Here is a 20218-nt window from a genome sequence, read left to right as displayed (position 1 = left end):
TGTGGAGAATAATTTTATATATGCAGAGTAGTAAATGTTTATGTCCAGAAGTACTTTTCTTTCGATTGTGGCATTACCTTAAATTAACCACAGTTGTTTATTTTTGTCATGAGTACTCTATACATTGATGGTGTGATATGACAATGTGCATCAACCAAACAAATATACACTGTACAGAAAGCAACTACATGGCATCTGATTGGATAATATTTACAGTATGTATCAAAAATACACTGCTCATTGAAAATATGAAGACAGGCTTCCCAGAGATGGCAATGATGTGTTATATTGCAATTACGAACCAAGTATCCGGCAAAAACTGTTATGTTAACTACATAATGTGTTAACATTACATTATGCACAATCAACCTGCTGAAGTGAATTGCTTTATAGCCGTGTGTGTATGTGTGTGTGTGTGTGTGTGTGTGTGTTCGGATAGAGAGAGACTTAGTACAGCGTCTTTATAACCATGTGTAAGTGTGTGTGCGTGTGTACTGTAAGTGTGTGGATGCATGTGTGTCCTCTGTGAGATTAACTTGGCAGACCTGCATCGACAATCGGGTCTCACGGCAGCAGTTAAGCTAATGGCTTGTTCTGCCCAGGAGTTTTCTTCATTGGTGAGGGGGTTGACAATGGAGAGGGAAGGGCGATCAAACCTCAATGATGTTGATAGATCGCACGGATGGATGAAACTGCAATAGAAGAGAGTAAAAAAGCATAATTGGGACGTGTTTCTCTGTCACAACTGAGATGATCAGTAAAAGCTTGTAAGGATGGATGTTGATTAAAAGCTGAGAATATGGTTAGATGTATCAAGCATTCCAGGAAAAGTGTGCAGATCAAAGGAATCCCCTGACTAATGTTTAGTCTCTAAGCATTTGAGTTTCATCTTTATTTAGACCAGTCATTTATATAATTTGTATTGCCTTTGGTGCAATTGTTTGCTGGTTTGAAATCAGTTTTTTGTTTAAATAAAATACCACCAACTCTCAAATCTGTGCTCTATGGCTTGTTGGAGGTGTTCCATGCCTAAATGACCACATTAACTTCCTCCTCATTCATTTGAGGCTTGGATTGGTTTTAGATTCAGTCTGCTTCAGAACAATAACCTAGCCCAGTCCAGCAAGGTAGAAGGTTCCATTATGGCTTTACTCTGAGGACCTAGGAATGTATCAAACTTAAAAAATTGTCTGCTTCTTAATGAATGTTGTGGATTCTCTGGGAGGTTTTGAAACACAACAAATGTGTCTGACGGATAAGGAAAAATCATTGACACTTGGTAATCAGCAAGGTTTTGGACAGATCATCTGGGGTGAAAAGGGGACTAGATTGATCACCATAACAGAGAGTTTTCTTATCCAGCATTCTCCCCTCCACAGGGAGTGGAAATGGATGGTGTCAAATTTTCGTTCTGTCTCGCTCTCTTGTTTTTCTTCAGAAATACCCATTTTCTGTTGGCCAGCGGGCACCACCCGACTTCAACAGTTGTGTTGTTATCACCCATTAAGAGTTCATTTCACCAGCCAAGCCACTGAGGCTGTTTCATCTGACTAGAACCTAGTAAGGAATGCAATATACTTGTAATAGTGTGTGGGACATCAAATGGGAAACATCATTAAGGAGAACAGTGAAGCACAACAAATCCCCCAAACCTTGCTTGCAATACACCAATTAGAGAAACATTGTGTTGATATTAAACCAGACTGGTTTTGATTAATCCTTCTTGCACTGTAGTAAAAAATAGTAGTACCAAAATTAATATAAAACACCTCAGGAATTAGTGTCTATAAAGTTAATTTTCCTAATTGCAAAGGTATGGCAACTATAGGTATTTATTTTCTCAGGAAATGAAAAGCAGTCTCATTTTATACAGTTATTAGAGAAACAATCACTGTCAGTTGTAGAACTCCAGGGAAGTTGATGAAGTTTCTTAAGTTGTCACATTTCCATGATTGGTCACTTTATGAGAGGCTGAATTGGACAACAACTCTCTAAAAACACAATAAGAAAGCCATTGGATTGCCCTTGAGCTAATTTAAATATAAAAATTCAATACAGCTTTAATCTAATTCTACAAACTGGGAAACATCACATTCTAATGGCCAAAGTCATCGATTGGTCCATGCCCTCAAATCTGACCTATTATTGGATATATCAACCATTATCCAGGATTCCAATGAGCCAACACTGACATTCTGTCTCCATTTAGCTGGCCTTTGATTTCATGCATCTTTCATATCAGGGACGCGTTCCTTCCCAGCATTGCCCTTTCTGCCTCCCACATAGTGACGCACTGGCAAGCTAATCCATAAGGTAAGCTCCGAGGCATGGAACGCTATATGAAGGAGTTCTCACTGTAATCCAAACTGCAGCGTATAGAATGTGGCAGTGTTTATTTTTACAGCTCGATTATTTTAGTTGGTTTTCCTTAATCACCTGTAATATGGAAAAGGAGATCCTGAAATCGCTGCCTAAAGGTTACCATGGTGATGGTGGGATGGTGATGTAAAATAGGGATTGGAACAGATTTAATATTTTCTAGGTCAGGTGAGTTCTGGGATGTGTGTAAACAATTGTTCTAGATACAGTTATTAGATACTGTAAATTGATCGCATTGATTTATTTCCTTAGTTGAGATGTTAAGGCAGCCTCTGTACCATCCAATCACAGCAAACTGTGCAGCGATACCATCATTCTGAACAGATGCGTTGTGTGAGGGTGTTTGTTCCCTCACCTTACTCCGGAGCAGGCCTCCACTGTGGTGCTCCGGAGTGCTCTTCTCTGAGGACGGCTTCACCTTCTCCTTACTGTTACTGGAGTCATTGTCCTTGATGATGTCATACTGCCTGCAGAACAGGGCGATGACAGCTACAGGGGGTGAATGAGAGAGTGAGACAGAGAGAGTGAAAGAATGAGAGGATGAGATGGAAGACAAAGAGAGAGAGCAGAGAGGAGAGGAGGGGGATGGAGAGAGAAAGGGAGAGTTAGGTAAAGAGAAAGAGAGAGGGAGGGAGAGACACAGAAGTGAGAATTTCTGTGATGTCGTCATTTAATGACAAGCCTGTCGTTACTTCCTGTCACCAGGCACATTGATGAGCCACGTGGGGAATGGAATCCCCCAGGGGAGTGGAGCCTTGGGTCTGGTGATGGAGACTTTATTCTCCAGCTTCAAACACCTGTCATTCTACATAGCGTTTGAGTTGAGGTGCTGAATTTTGAAGCTTGTGCATATAAGACATGGAAACCCATATGACCTTGGTCTATTGTGAAATTAAATACAGCACCATTAATCCCTTGTAATTTATATAATGAATAGTTCATAGCCATAGTTATGGGACTCATCCCAAATAGCTCACTACCTAATACTCATTTTGTTAAATAGAACTATGAACATTTTGAACCGTGCAGAGACTGAGAAGTGTTTTAAAATGCCACATATTGTGTCCTGTCAGATGTAAGACTTATCATCATAGAAATGGAAGACATTCCTGTGACTGCTAGATGAGGGAATATAACAAGAAGCAGAAAGTGTCTGAGGGAATGTAGCAGTGAAGCAGTTAGTGTCAGAGCAACACCATTGTGCCCTTGAAAGAAGCAATTACCTCACGATGGATATTGTACTATACATGCTAGAGACTGTGTTTCTCTCTGGATAACAGTGTTTGCAAGGGGCATATTTAAAAGAGGGATTGAGAGAAAGAGTAGATAAGAATGTTAACAAGAGATAACTTCAGAGGTGCGGTTACAAGATACAAATGTCTTAAAGAAGACATCAATCCCGGTAGGATAATGTTTCTTTTGGTAAATGCTCCCATTGGAGCCACAATATCAATAACATTATAGATAATGACTCATCTATAATACACAGAAAGTAAATACACAATAGTGATCACTCTTAGCAGAATATGTGACCTCCCTGTTACAGGGCTGAAAATGTCTGACACACCAACCAAACATCTTGACGTATATGTCCTTGCCATGTATAACCTGAAGACAATCACCCATCTGGTGAAATATTATTTTAGCCATTTAAAGTACGATGTTGCAAGGAGCAAACAATTTGTCTTAATATGAGCTAAAAATGATGTTTTATACTCACATACTTATTGGCAACTTTTGTGTATGTGTATTTACCATGCTTAATTTAATATACTTGTATGTAAGTATGTTTGTACTAATAATTTGTAAGTATATTATACTTTACTTTTTATATTTTTCGTATGGGATTCCAGTACTACAACTGCTACATGTGTCCCTGGTCAATGTCTTCTTGTTGAGAGGGAACACACAGGCTATGTACTTGTTATTGAAATGTACTGTATCAACACTTCACTTCAATCTGAATGGGTTTCCTAAATCCTCAGTGAGTGTTGAACATATGTACCAACCCATCAAACCCAGAACCTCAATTTGCTCCTCATGAATGTTTGATGAGACTAGCTGTGTATTTCCAATGCATGAAAAGCCCCAATTGCTGTAAGCATATTACACATTTACGAAGACTTCATAAAACACTTCATTGCCGAAGGGATAACGATCTGTACTTTCACTAATGGATACAAGTGCCATGTATTGTTCAAAGCTTCCTGCTTCCTTCTCAAAGTTGTATATGCTTTTCTGTGATTAGTATTACTCCCCCAGCTCTGAAGCCATGGGCGGGGTATCCTGCTTCCTGTTCCTGGAAGACAAGTTGGATATGCCAGTTTGCATTGTGCTTCAGCTCTTCATTAATCAAACCCGGTCCTCACAGAGCTGGCAAGTCATTACTCCAACTGGGTTGATGAGCAGAGGCTAGTGAGAGTGGGTGGTGTCAGTTTGCCTTTTTGTGGGGTGAAAGGAGAAAGCTGACAGTCTGAAGCTACTAAAGAGAGCTACTGAAGTCCCTAATGGGTCTTTTCAAACTGATTTTAAACTGACTGTAGGTTTCATGACTCACAGTCCTGCCATCAAAATGACTTTTCTGGGGTTCACTGGCTGATGGATTACAATAATTGATTTGTTTAAATATGATAAATATATTGAAAGAGCTTGAGTGAATACTGTTTTTGAATCCCTGAAGCCCATTCCAAAAACTACACATCAACAACTAACAAATCTATCAATTGTTATGCTTTTTGCTGGTCTAAGTTGTTTTCCATTCAGTGTGCTTAATGCATATTGTAGCACAAAGGGTAACGCTCTTTCAATAATTTGTCAGCAATGTATGAAACCTTACCTGCCCACATGAGCAGCACCACCACAATGATGATCAGCTCTCCCGTCTGCAGGTGTCTGGACTTGTCCAGGCCCTGGACTGTGGGGTCATCTGTGAGGAGAGAGGCCCAAGACTGTCACATTATAGAAATCACATTAATACAATTCTGTTTGCGATTATTAAGTGTGATTAACTAAAGTTTGCCTTTTGAGTTTGACCATTTCAAAATACTTTTCATGCAAGAACATCTGACAACTGGAACATGACATTTTAAAAAGAAGAATAAAACAAAGCCTGAGTTGTAACAGAATTCTAAAAGAACACCAGACAGAACTTGTGTCAACTTCACTGACATGTTTTTCTTAGCTGCTTAAGAAAACTTGCTTGAAACTATAGTCTCCACAAAGCCACATATTATCGTAACAAAGACTTGGGCCATGAGCATCCCCATTAACCATCTGTCAGTGTGGGGAGGTGAAGATTGCTGTTTATCTCTCACTGCCATCATTGTCCTCCTACAACGGTCACAAGAAGACGAAGAACCGGACAAAACCACACATCCATCTTCTAGCATTAATCTTCCTTTAAGGGGATTGACTAAATGCCCATTTGCTTCTCTCAATACCATCTTTTAACCTGTGTGGAACTCTTCCAGAGCAGCACTTTTCCCAATTGATTCTCTTTAGTGGATCACACCGTCATAACGTTGGCTGGAAATACTCAGCTGTCAGCTCTCCACTCAATGGCAATTACCAAGAAGGGTCATATGTATCCCTGTACACTTTTTTTCTTTTTCTTTCCTTTCAGTCTTTTGATTAAGAAGGGAGAAAAATCGAGTGACAAGGAGCAGGAAACCTGTCCTCACATGAGAAAATGGAGGATGAGAGACAGAGAGAGAGAGAGAGAGACAGACAGAGACAGAGAGACACAGAGAGAGAGAGAGACAGACAGAGACAGAGAGAGAGACTCTCATCTGCTATTTTTCATAAATTAATATTTATGAGGGGAGGTGGGGCCCCTGAGGCAGGTAGAAGAACCGTGAAACAACCCCAAAAAACCTGCTGCTTCCTTGCATTTTCACACTGGAGCATTGCTCAGATATGCTCACTGACTCTTAAAGAGGAACTGAGTCAGCCTTGTGGGGGCTTATCAGTGAGAGTGTTTTAAGTAGATTTTTGGAAGTTCAAAACATTGAGACACCTCCTCTGTGTTATTGTAACTTACACAACATCAATTTCTTCAATTCATCTCGTCAGCATGGAACATTTCTGTTCTGTACTCATGGGTGCCATTATGTTTAAACCCCTGGTGCCTAATCAATAAAACCCACTCCCAGGACTCAACCAGAAGTGAAGTAGAAGATCAATATGTTTGTGATGGACTGGCACTAAGTTGCTATTCACTTTATAAGTTCACAGATTTATTCTGCTTCAGTGAATTCAAGATGTCTGAAGATGTGTTTCATCGACTGCAGTTTGTCAAGTTCAGAGTGTCCTCTACAATACATAATTTATCACCATTATCAACATTAAAGCCACAAATATATAGATTATGGAAATACAGCCTCACTTACAATCCTACCCTTGAGTGCAATCTCAGTCTTTGGACATGCATTGGATGGAGCTGTGTGACAGTTTGTAATAAACATAACTGAATCAAGACAAATGATCTGCAGCACCTGGCTATTCAGAATGGTGTGTAGGTAGCAGCAGAGTGTGTTTACTGTTGCTGCTGTCAAAGCTGCTAGGCCAGGCCAGGTTTAGACTATGACTCAGTGCTCTCAACCTGGAATCACTTTGAAGTCTCACAGTAATTGTGTCTAAGGGGGGCTCATTCTTAGTTGTGTTTGGCAGCACAGACATCGTCCTCTGAAAATCCACTGACACATAGGCATCCCCAACCACCAGCAACAACTGTAGTCTGACTGTGTAGGAGCTTTGTGGTAGGCTGTGTGTTCAATGGTTTGTGGTTTGTTGTGCTGCTTTTGAGTTGTTTATGACACATTTGATGCATTGAGGTGAGTTTCCTGCTTGCATCCTGATCAAGCTTCTTTTTACCAACAAAAACATAAAATCATAGTACCCCTCATAGTACTGTACCATCTGTATTTGACCTGTGGCTGAATGTGTAACCTCACATTATTTTGCCATATACTTCAAAACAGTACCACAGTCTAAATACTTAAATTACACTATCATACATTCCATTACCTAAATACATTTGCATACAGTATACAATGTTGTCATGTTTGACTATCAACACTACCAGCTGCAGTACATCGCTGCAGATAGAGCCACAGTTTAAATAAAACATGACTCCTGAGTATTTCCCAGCTGCTATAGAGGCCAACCACAGAGCAGGGTAGAAACATCGCTCACATCTGAAGTACCCTCTTGAATTTTGTGGCCTGGAAAATAATCTTCACATGCATATATTCCGATCACATGGCATTGTTCAGGCAGTAATGAAATTGCCTTGGAGTCTTTGAAACTGCAGCATCGATTTCTAAACAAATTCCACCGAAGCTTATTTATATCCAAATTCCCCATCCGTACAGTAGAGAGCCAGCATTGTTTGTTTGTGTTTTATGTGTGGCATGTATGGGTTAGGGATCAAACCATGAGGGAGAGGCTCTACATTCTGCCCTGTATGCCTCACACACGTAATCATCGTTTCTTCTGTCAAAGTGTTCCTTTGGTCAGGACGGGGTCAAACTTGGCTATTGATCCGAAACAATCACAGCTGTAGCTCATTGCAATGCATCTGGATGCCTGGGCCTGCAAATCCATTTACTCTGAATACGAGTCCAGATGTCTAGATTGAAAAGGCTTTTTTGTGGTTGAAGCATTCAGGATGCACACAAAAGAAAGACATGTGACATTACGTTTAAAAGGTGAGTTGTGACTAATTGCGTTGTGGCAAGTGGGAGGCCGTGCCAGATTACATTATTTCAGGACAAATGTAAAATTCCAAAATGTTCTCTAAGGCCAAAACACGAAAGTGTACGAGGCACTAGGGTGTTAAAGAGACGCATTGCCACCAGATAACGCAGCTGTAATTTTGTGATAACAACATTCATCTTCCAGAGGGCGTGAAAACAGATAACGTTGCAGGGACACGCAAGGGACTGAGCTTTGTTTTCTCATATCCACAGATTCGGCACTTGCACTAAGGAACACGTCTCTTTTTATGTTATTTATCGTAATAACGTCTTGATCCTCCATGGTGTGCTCTGAGGTTGTTACATGACCAGACAAGACTGGAAGAGTGCCTACACATCCCACACAGTGCTGCATGCTGCATAACCCTTCAAAACAAATTCTGAGACATTAGAGAAGTGAATACCGGCACACAAAAATACTGTAGCTCTCTTACTTTATTGCAATGTTTCAACCAAGAAGATCCTAGAATCCTTGATGAATGGGATATACTTTAATGTGACTAAAGAAGACCCTGAGTGTCAAAGCAGGCTGTTGATGCCTACACTCTTTACTGTTGACATATCATGCAAAGACTATATAGTGACTAGGATGAAACATGGATTTATTCATGTTATTTATCACAGCTGATATCATCTAATCCAAGAGTGTTGGATGAAGGATGCCACCAATGATTGGAAACAATGTGGATAAACAATCTGCAGTGCAATGCAGTTCTCAGTATGTATATTTATATACATACTGATATATACATATATATGATTTTTTGATGGCTGTAGATTTTAGATGGATTTCAGTGTGCAATCACTGTATAGATAATGGCGCCCAAAGTTGTTTGCCTACGTTGGAAACTGCTCAGATTTGTACCACATACATTGGGAGTTCAAAGGAAGCAGACTGGACACCAGCCAAGATTTACCAGGAAGTCTGAGATGTTGTTTACATCCTACAACCCCAAAACACACACTTCCACTAATGAAGTTCATCTACTGACTGGACTGTTTCTCTGACCCACTTGGATGACTCAGGAGAGCTACTAGTTGTGACCCCCCCGGTTTTAAAGATTCTAATCGAGATTATCTATCAAAGATTCTAATCGAGATTATCTATCAAGTATCAACTTGATAGATAATCTCGATTAGAATCTTTAAAACCGCTCAGAGACTGCCTACTTGACTAATGGAGGATTCAAAGGAATTTTTGATGTCAACTCTGCATTATTTATATATGTGTACATGTTGAGAACAAAGTGGATTGGTTTCAACTAAAATCTTCAGTTTAAAGTTTCATATTTCATTATACGGTCATCTTTAAGGTCCACTGTTTCTTGTTTTTCTTGGTCCAACCGTTGCAATATTGACAAGTACACAAAATGTTGCTAAATGTAAATGTAAATGTGACATATGCTTTGAAAAGCAATGTTTAACATTTCACCACACGGTATCTTAGATTTTGCTGATCCATTCCACCTTTTATAATGGTACCCATCCTGAGTCAGCAAAAATGTATAATTAATTTTCACCTTATATCAGCATTTCCAGTGAACAGGATGTGACCCCCCCACCATTTAAAATGAAAGAAAAGAAAGGCTCTGCTCTGTAGAACCAGATCTATAAATATTTTGTATTGTCTAGGTGAAGGCCCAATAAAGACCCCCCTACCACCTCTGCTGCCTAACCATGACCCATAACCATGACCCCTAATCATGACCTCTAACCATGACCCCTAACCATGACCCCTAACCTCTACACCCCTTCCTTAAGTCAATTCTAAATCTAAATCTCCTTCTGCACTAAAAGCTATTGAACCCTCCCCCAGTTGTCTAGGGACAGCGTATTCATCCCTAATCCTATCTACTTGACCATGCTGCAATCTGTCTGAAACCCCTATTAGCCACCTTGAGTAAGACAGAGATGCATACATTTACAGTCTCGCTTGCAGCCATGCGTGAAGACTCTGTTAATAATAAATTGGGCAGAAGAAGAAAATCACCGGGAGAGAGACACAGTGATGCACCTTTGGGAGCTGCTGTGAGAGCTGGGGGAGGGGGAGGCCTCCGGGCTACATGCACTTACTGTACTGTGGTACCCTATCCCACTCTTATGTCCCATGCTTGAAAGCAAAAAGAGAGGCAATTTAATGCATGGGGAGATATTCCTGCATGAGGAGCTATTCCTGGAGTTTTAAGAAATGGGAGGTTCCTTACTTCACCTACAGGAAGAAGACGCACAGCCCCAGGGTGGCTACTACTGTACTACTTCAACAATTCCCAATACTACTTTTAATATTTGCAGTAATCATTTTGTACATTTGCTTTGCAAACCAACGGAGTTGCTTGTGTATTTTTTAAACCTGTGCTTCAGTTTAAGGGTTTTACCTGGCATTCATCCATTTATAAAGTCTAAATGCACATCTCAGCCATCTTGGTACATATAACAGACATACTTACCCTGGTTGGAGCTGTTGGACGGGAAACGATCCGACTTCTTGAGGGTGCGGAAATGGACCTTCTTGCTTGCCTGACTCTCACCATACAGGCCGATGGACTGCACCTGGATGATGTAATCCGTCTCTTCCTCGAGGTCCCAGAGGACGCAGGCCCGACTGGTTGTGTTCACCTCGCGGATGAACCTCTGCATGTGACCGTCCTGCCTCTGCGATTAACACAGGCCATTAATGAGCCAGGGGTTAGACCATTGAGATAACTCAGTGGATACATTTAACTTCACTCAAAGAGCATGTAAATGAATATATGCAATCTGTTAGATATTACTTGCTACTACTCCTTGCTCTGAACTTGAAAGTGCATCATGTTGAGGATGCCTTTACTTTCCTAAATCCCTGGGTGGGGTCAATGAACATGTTTGTATTCAGGCTCTGCCCAGTCCTCTCTATCCAATCACTCTTCCAAGGCCCTCGGCTAGATGTCTTATTTTCTTTTTCATTGGCACACTTGGCAGAGAGATCTGATACAGGGGCTCATTTCGCTCTTTAAACAATAAATAATGCAAGCATGTGACCGCCACACACTCCGTGCAAATATTAGACCCGCATAAGCCACAATGCAGACCATGATTAACGGCCATAAAGAGAGTCATTCAAATGTTATGACCACTGTGCATATCAAGTACTGCCTTGTACATAACTGAGCGAAGTAAAAAGAAAAGAAAAAAGAAAAAAAACTTAAAGAAATGTTTTCGTTCCTCATGTGAGCATTAACAGTTCATTTTACAATGCTATTTTGATACCAGCTAGCCTCGAAAAATATTAAGATGTTGTCTGTTGTATGTATTTCCCCAGCAAACAAGGTTCTCTTGACAAATCAGGCATGTCAGGTTTTATTTAGATTTCAAGCTGTGGTGCCAGATTTAGTCCATCACTCTTCTTGGCAGGATCATTTATATTACTCTGTGAACTACACAGCTGGTATTGCTAGGAGAATGAATATGTGGGAAAAGGGAATTTTTGCATTCAATTCCGATACAGCAAAGAGTAAGGAATATATTGATAAAAAATAAAAATAAAAAACATTCACTGGGGATAAAACATGACATTTCACACAGGTAACTGAATTTATGGGACAATGTATCCAATTTACTTCAGGTATCACATTAACTCACACACCTTTGTGAAATCATGTTAGCCCAAATCCCAGATTGCAAAATCCAACAGCAACTTACTTGTTGTGAGATGGAGAAGCCAATGATGATGTCACCTTCTGGAACCTCCCAGGACACAGTGGCAGAGTCCGCCCTCAGGTGCATGACAGACACATTTACTGGAGCAGGTGGGCGGTCTGAAGAGAGAGGAAAGAGACCATATTTATAGGGAATAAGTGAACAGTCAATCAGGAAATGTATAGTACCTGTGTTGGAGTCATATCACAAAGGTATAAGGGACATTTTGAAAGAGTGTGACCCTTTTTTCAGAATCACCTACAGTATTTTAAACTACATTTTGTTTAATAATTGACCGATTTAGGAAGTAAAACTGCTTTACAGCTCCATCTATAAATAGCTAAAACTGAGCTTTTACCATAAAGTAAAATACATTTTCTTATGACACAAATTCAGAACGACATCTCATGAATGCATTGTATATATTTTTTATTTCCACTGAAAGAGAATAATAGCCCTTAAATTCCTGTATAATAATCCACCCCGCCCACACACACACCTCCTCTGTTTCTTTATGAAGTTATTTTCCTCCACCTTTCCTGGAAATCAGGTTTAGTCACGGTCAAGTCAAGCTGCTATACAATATTTATAGAAGATGAAAAAACACTCTGTGACACATCTTTTTCCATTTACTCCTCTGAACTAAACAGAAAGGATTTCCTGCCAAGAAAGCTCTCCAATCTGGCAACCCTGCCGCTGTATGTAAAAACCCAAGCCATAGTATATCCGAACAGGAGCTATCTAGAATGAATACACTATTTTAGAAGGCAATCTCAGTAATACAAAGATAGAATTTATGATGTTTTGTATGTTTTAGTGCTTCTAAGCATCTGCCCGAGAAACATAAACAGTATGATTGAGGGTAGGCATACAGAGACAAGACTGCCTTGTGGAAAAGTGTTTGTCTGTTTGAATTGAAGAGTTCAAACCTCTTCATAGCTCATCAAATTTTTGTCATGGCCCACTAATGCACTATAATGAAGGAATTGTAAAATAATTAATTCTAATAATGTAGCAGTTAATTTGGTCAATTGCTGTTTAGTTCAATTACTTTCCATTATCACAATAAATATCGCTGCAACCTCTTGTTTTGCTTGTTTCACCCATTCAGTTTGGTAAAACAACAACTGATGACAGTCTGGCCTTTAAAATGTTTCTTGTCCATCCTTTTTGATCGGTGCCACATTTCTTTACCCTGTTGCTTACCAGTCATCTATCATCATTTAATGGCCACCGGACAAGCTGATTACAGAATGGCACAAAAGCATGGGCAATCAGGCCTGAGAAACAGAGGGTGACACATTCAATAGGAGACCCAGTGTCTCGCTTTCCCAGCAATCACTTGGGCAAGACTGGACAGCCAGGAGGAGATAGGGAGAAGCAGGTGGACGAACTGTAACCAATGAGCTCCCTGAGGGCCTCTGTCATCCTTCCTCACATGCATAAGAGACTTTGTGTATTACAGAATCTTTTCTTGTGACTCTCGTTTTGTATTCCCCCCCCCTTTTTTAAATACAAAGAAAAGGATAACTAGTGACATTCATGCTAAATGATATAATGCAAGATTTCTATCAGTTGTATAATATGGATGAATGCAACACCAAGTACAGTATGTGAGAATGTCAGGATGATTGTTGGATTAAAATACCTACTCCTGCTAGAATTGAATTTGCTTTAAATAGCGGCACAATAGTTATTGGATCAGCATCGAAGATTACATTTTTCAAAGTCAATTAGCAGTGGCATTTGCATTTGTCAAATAGCAATAGCTTTTGACAATTTGACTAGGACACACCAACCCTTAACCATGTTATCCTCAGATGACACGGGAGAAGCATCATCCGAAGGGAGCCACGTGGAAATACCAACAAAAAGATTGACAAAACTGGGAACCATTCCAAATCATTAGCAGTCTGGTCCTTCCTCTCTCTATCTCCCTCCTTCCCTCGCCCAGTTACCTCACTCTTATCAGGAATACGATCAATGGCCGTCTCCTCGTTGTGTCACAAAGGTGAGCGATTGTGCAGCGAAGTATCAGAATGAGAATCAATTCCATCCAATGACACCGCAGAGGGAGGTCACTGTGCCCCAGGTTGTGATATCAGTCATATCTATGCTTCAGCCTCAAGGAGAGAATACACGCAGGAGGTCAGTGTCAACTACAGGCCTGGCACACATCTCCAATATCCTGTGACATCCACATGGATAGTGGCAATGAAAATACCAAACTAAATGTAGGGCCAGCTATGAATAATGGCTAGTCAATGATGGAGAGAGAGGTGAGATGGGCGTAGTCCCGAGAGTGACATCATGGAATCAAGAGGTCATGTCTGTTTCATTTGACCATTTAATGAGAACATTGGGGAACCTGAGAGAAAGGAAGGGTGAAAATATAAAGTGGGTTGTAGAATGTTAATATTACTGCATTGGAGAGTTGGCTAGTAAAAATAAGTTTTGAATTTGAACGAGATAAATGCATGATTTTCATCATACACATGACTCATAGTGATGATGAAAATGTTGATAATGATGATTTGTTGTAGTCATATGGATAAAGTATTAGGTTGTACTTACAGAAAACAAGATTGTTCCCCATAATATTAAACTAATCATAGACCTACAGGATGACTAACAAGGCTTTCACCTCAGTCCTGTATAATAGGCTGCTGGGGTGTAAATGAGAAAATATTATTACCCCTGTCACTTTATCCAAAACAAAACATCCTTAACTCATTGGCCTCTTGGCAAGCTTTAGAAAATTCTACTTACGTGTGTACATTTAATGCAGTAAATGCTCACGCTCAGCTTTATACCACAATTACAATAATGACACTGTTAGCTGCCAATCTCATCATTACCCCTGGAAATTCATCAGTTAATACTTGAACATCACATGTACAGTCATTTAACTTTGCATGTGAGTTATTCATGGCTGACACTTGGCCACAAGATGAAGGGTGTTCATATGTTCAAGGCAGTTCCTCATTGGGTGGTAGCAATAGTTGGATAGGCCTTGACACCTCTGCTACAGCTCTCCTACCACAGAGTCCAAGGCTGAAACTAAGGTATAGCATTTGTTCAGTGGAGGACATGTTCATTTGTCACAAGAGCTCATTGTCCTTTTGGTAATAGGGGTGACAGACATCCACACACAAGTAAAAACAGGCAGCCTCTGTGATATATGGTCTATGGACACACTGCTGATAGAGCATGTGGTGGCCCAGTTGAAGATGGGGCATGAATAATAGCGATAAAGTGTTTCTGTAAACCCAGCTCATCTATAGCCACACCACACACACTCTAGTGTTCAAAACACTTAAACAGGAACATTCAAAAATTACAATTTACAGACATAAAGACAAACACACACACACATAAACAATTGAGCAGAAAAATACTATCTCGAGTTATAGACTTTATTATAATAAATATTTAATGTTCCTTATCCACAAGCAGTTATAGGTACCTTAGTAGTAATTAACAAATCAAATACTTAATTTCTCTGTATTATCATTGTGTTGGTATGCTGATGGAAAACTTAAGATGTCGTTTCTTGAGCTAATATCATAAAACATAAAGTTACATCAAACACTTTTCCAATGTTTCAAACCGACGAGGTAGGTACGTTTGAGGTTGTCCTTAACAGCGAGCCACCGCAGTTCTTTGCTTAGAGACTTGACTTGTTTCACAGCAACAAATGTAATTGTGGGCTTAACACATTATGTAAGATCTGAAATCAAACAACGATAGGTCACCTGGGGTTAGGAGCGTGACGGGGGGAGAACAGAGCTCTTGTGGGACACCAACGCCCTGTCAGGATGAATCATGGTGTGTGAAGCCATGGACCAGCACACTAGCCACCCCCCATCTTTCCAGGGAGCACTCAGCCTAATGCTTGCCGAGATAGCTACAATAGCCATAATGCCATAGATATCTGTTGAGGGGCCACTATGTTGGTACACATTGATGTGTTTATCCAGAATTGTAAAACACTGCCATTTACTGTACTGCCCAGTGAATACCTCAGTATGGTCTTTACTGTATGCCCCAGTGGTAAAGGCTGCCGCCACTTGAATTTACAGATTCTAGCATCAGGCTGTCAAAACTGGGCACTTTTATACAGGACGTGTTAAAGTTCAAAGTGATTGATCTTCTCAATAACACTGTCATAACTGACAATATTCTAGTGGCTGACACAGCCCCTCATGTTTACCAGGGTGACGGACTGTTCATGATACAGTGTGGTTATGCGAACATACTCTGCATTATATTTAACTTCTGCAAATAATTCACTATTTATGAATGACATCGACAAGGTCAATAATGAATTCACAAGCATCTTGATATGATTTGTGACTAACAATTTGTAAATGATCGTGTTGTGCATGAATAACGGTCAAATAAATCTGTTTACGGTTCTTCATTCATTTGTATTTATTTAACAAAGGCAGCAATACTGTTTCAAGACAAGCCTTCAAATCAACAATTTACCTGTTTGGTTTCTGGATAAACCACTTTCTCTTCACCTCAACTGAGAAATGCACTCTGGGCTCTCGCAGTGAAGGGTGTTCTAAGGCTGCTTTCACTAAACTGGCATCTTGAAATTTGCTCTGCGGTTGAGAATTGAGGCAGTAACATGCTGGTTTTATCTTTAAGATGTGTCTGGTGCCCCCCCACCCCCAACCCCCATCTCTCTCCCTTACTTCTGTGGAAGTCACTCCTCTGCTTTCACCTTTGAGGTTTGTGGCAAGATGGAAATGAGATCCTGTCTTTGATATGGCGTGGGAGCAGCTGCTGTCTTGGTCTGTGGCATTGTGCTTTCCAAGCTGTGTACTACATTGATGCAGCTAGACTGCAGTAGTTGACTCTATAAAGAAGATTCTGACAGAAATTGGAAGACACAGTTGTATGCAAGATTTGTGTGTTTCATTTTTGGAGGATTAATTGGAATGCCTTTGTCTCTGATATTTAGTCTTCAATGAACTAGCAACACATGCAAGTGTTTTAGGAATATCTGCAAGCCACATTACTTCATCCAAACAGCCCCATGCAGCTGTTGCCATTGCACCTGCCCCCTTGTCCGTGTAAACAACCTTAATGTACAATATGTAGCCTATACAAAGCACAGAACACAAAGTTCCTGGGTCTAACAGTGGAGGGAGCAGAGTTAGTGAGGCGTGCTGTATCTGAACCCTATAAACTGTCAGTGCCTCAGTAAAACAGGCACTCCTTGTCCCTGTCCATCTCCCTCAGGTGCATGGTGTATGCTTTCATGTCAGGGAGCAAGGGCAGTGGCACCATGCTGGCCCCCAAATGGGACCAGGTGTCAGTCTGAGGTTAATGTAATCACTATCCAGTCTCACGGGCTGCGTGACTTTGAAGGCACAATGCTTTTTTTCACTATTGAAGCGTAAAAGGAACTCACAATAAAAGATGAGAAGCCAGTCGAGTTTCTTGTAACAATTTATAACAGACTATTTTGTCTTTTAAGACGAGAGTGGTGTCATTATTTTTTAATTGGTTGGATGTAGTCCATGACAGATGATGTAACAGGTGGAAATGAGAGTCTCAGGATCACTGGGGTGCCTAAATGTAACTACTTTATGATTTGTCCATCAATTTGCCAAATACCCGTCGTAACATTTTATGAACACACAATTGCCAATTTAGCAGATGGAGATGGGTTTTGCATTGGCAAGAAAATGTCCATATACTGTACATCCATAATCTCAAAATAAGCATTGCACCTCATACAAAATCCCCACCTTGCATGCATATATTTTCAGGCAATCAAATATTATTTTGTCTCGCCACACTCAATTAATGTGTGTATTCCACTGAGCAGGAAAGACCAAGTCAAGGTCACAGCGCAGCTGGGCCCCTCCCGTTCTAATCAAGAGGCATTGAGATAATTTCACTTTAGTATTCTGCACAGGTTGTCTCCCAGGGGTGACACAGTGACACTGCAGATGTCTCTGACATGGTCGGGGAGGATGCAGCCTCTAGCTCTCCAAATTGCCTTACTGCACGATCATCAGTCTGACCATATGTCCTGTGCCTATCTTTTTTTTATAAGAATGAGTAGTAGGCTACTTTGCTCAGACTTGATTGATAAAGGCCATAGTATTTTTTCTATGTGGAACATGGTATACAATGTCCTACCTTCTGTAGTCTAGTCCTGAAGAAGCCATTAGCTTATAATGTGGAGGGATCCAAGAAGCTATGCAGGCCAAATTAATTGAAAGGTTAGCCTACTGTATTTTTGAAAGACTTAGAGAAGAATTATTAACTGTACCTTTGGCTATAAGAGCATCTCCAGATTGTAGCCTTTCTACAATTAATTGCAATAGTGGCAGTAACAAATTGATTTTATTATTTTACTGTCTTTGCCCAATTTAACTGACATCTAATGATTGAATTCCTTATCCACCCATTACTGGTTTATAATTATGAAATCATAATGGGAAATAAAACCGAATAGGCGTGCTTTTGATGTAGGATAATGAAAACAGATGAATAATGCGACTGTAAACCCCATTGCTCCAGCGCATGCATTGGAAAGTCCAATATTAAGTTCAAAAGCTATTTTCAACCTAAAAACCCATTTCAACAGCCCATTCATATTCATGAGATTCTTAATGAGTCTTCTAATAGTATTCCTCTCTACTTGACAGCGGAGCGTTCCCCTTACCATGGAGATAAAAAATGTACGCGCACCTCAGAAAACGCGTCAGGAGAGCGCAAAGCGCGCCAGACAGAACACCCCAACACCAATCTCACTGCCAAAACTAACATACAAGACACTATTTCCCATAGTGAGTTCGGTAGTGAGAGAGAATGGGAATCCGTAACAGGAGGGAGAGAAGAAAGCGATGCTGATATTTAAATAAATAAAAGAGTATAGCAAATGAGTAGCCTATAATACCTAGTGAATTGCTTGCAGTGTCTTGGATGATATGTGGTGAAGAATATTGTTCTGTAGGCTTATAGCCTGTAGAAGGATTGGTACAAAATACTTCAACCGTAAATAACTGCAGTAATTGGGGCTTTTTAATGAGCATTACTACTGTACACACATGGGCCTACCATGTTAGGTTAGTTTGAAATGAACGATTAAAGGCTGACAGTGCCTGCAGTCCGCATATGTTTGAAGAGCAACAATTTCTTTATTTGAGATATCTTCATTTATACAGAAAGAGCACATTTAGGCCGTGATCCTGAAGAGGTTAAGATTACTGAGGTCAATGAGGTTTTTAGTGTATACTTGATACCCTTAGGAACTGCACTTTGTTCATGCGTTGATTATTTTATTTTAATTTTGTTACCATTATTTTACCAGGAGAGTCCCATTGAGATTAAAAATCTATTTTTCAAGGGAGACCTGACCAAGACAGGCAGCAAAATAATAATGGGACACAATAATGTCCTATAATAATAGTCAAATGAGTAACTTTTCAGTTTTATGTTTGTAACAATATCCACGTTTTGACATTTGAATCTACAAAGTCACATGACATAAGAGGGAGAGTTTTTATTTATTATGAACGTGCATGCATTTGCAATTGCAAGTCGTGTTGATAGGCATTACAGACATTACATCAACATGAAACAGCATAACTACTTACTTGCTGCCACCAAGAACATGTCACTGCCGAAAAGTAACAGGATCACAGAGTTCAGCAACACAAGCAGGCGAGTCATGTCTGGAGGATGTCTTAGTATCTTCTGGTAAAAATGTTAATGTTCTAGGTCCACTCTTTTTCAATGACCCAGATGTAGCCTACTCTATTTGCTCGTTTTCATAGCACATTGGATTTGTTGAAATGATTCCTCTCACGAACCATTCCTTTTCCGAACCATGCGACAAAGTCCAGGTATGTAGGCTTGAGTAGGTCAATCAACTTTATATGAAAATACCCCACATTTAGGAACAGTTTGTCAACACGCCCATGACGTCCATGTCAACAAAAATTCCATCCATTTCGTTTAGAATCTTAATGTTGTAGCCTTCAACGTCTTTATATCAAATCGCTGTGCCCTTATTTAATCTCACTGCGTTTGATGCGCCCTTATTCAGTGTTCACATGTGGCTCCATCCGTATCGAACGCTGATGCCCTCGGCAAGTTCTATTGTTAATCTTCCACGAGCTCAGGGCGCTCGTTAAGTGCCGGTGCATACAGGTAGTCCCTGATTGTGCTCGCGAGGTCCCCTCAAACTGAGGGGACAAGTCCAGGCAATTCAGCACCACAGACAGCGCCTAAGCACCACGCGGCGCACCAGCTAAAGTGCGCCTTCGCTCACAAGCGCTGCAGCTCTGATTTATTTATTCAGGCAGATGTGTCATTCCGCGGAGCCACTCTCCGGCGCTTCACTAATGTCCTAAAGGCAAATACCTACTCTTTTTCAG

The 20218-nt window shown here is 40.4% G+C and overlaps 1 protein-coding gene across 1 annotated transcript; it reads right to left on the bottom strand.

The window, feature by feature from the left end:
* Positions 1 to 650: 650 nt before the first annotated feature.
* fndc4a (fibronectin type III domain containing 4a) lies at positions 651 to 19511 on the bottom strand. The gene is made up of 6 exons (XM_067241137.1): positions 19436 to 19511; positions 11814 to 11929; positions 10583 to 10787; positions 5216 to 5305; positions 2735 to 2868; positions 651 to 692 (listed from the first exon to the last, which is right to left on the bottom strand). The coding sequence occupies exons 1-6, from the start codon at positions 19509 to 19511 to the stop codon at positions 651 to 653; spliced, it is 663 nt and encodes a 220-aa protein (XP_067097238.1).
* Between the last annotated feature and the right edge of the window lie 707 nt (positions 19512 to 20218).

The sequence above is a fragment of the Osmerus mordax genome, chromosome 8 (genome assembly GCF_038355195.1).
Source record: "Osmerus mordax isolate fOsmMor3 chromosome 8, fOsmMor3.pri, whole genome shotgun sequence".
In the NCBI taxonomy this organism is placed as follows: Eukaryota; Metazoa; Chordata; class Actinopteri; order Osmeriformes; family Osmeridae; genus Osmerus; species Osmerus mordax.
Note: the sequence above shows the minus strand (reverse complement) of the source record. Positions and strands in the feature narration are given on the sequence as shown.

Bases quoted from the DNA above. Each gene is read 5' to 3' on its own strand.
- fndc4a (XM_067241137.1), bottom strand. From the start codon at position 19,511: ATGACTCGCCTGCTTGTGTTGCTGAACTCTGTGATCCTGTTACTTTTC. The intron at 11,930-19,435 runs GTAAGTAGTTAT...CTCTCTCTTCAG, and splicing joins CATGTTCTTGGTGGCAGCAA to ACCGCCCACCTGCTCCAGTA. The intron at 2,869-5,215 runs GTAAGGTTTCAT...CACCCCCTGTAG, and splicing joins GGTGCTGCTCATGTGGGCAG to CTGTCATCGCCCTGTTCTGC.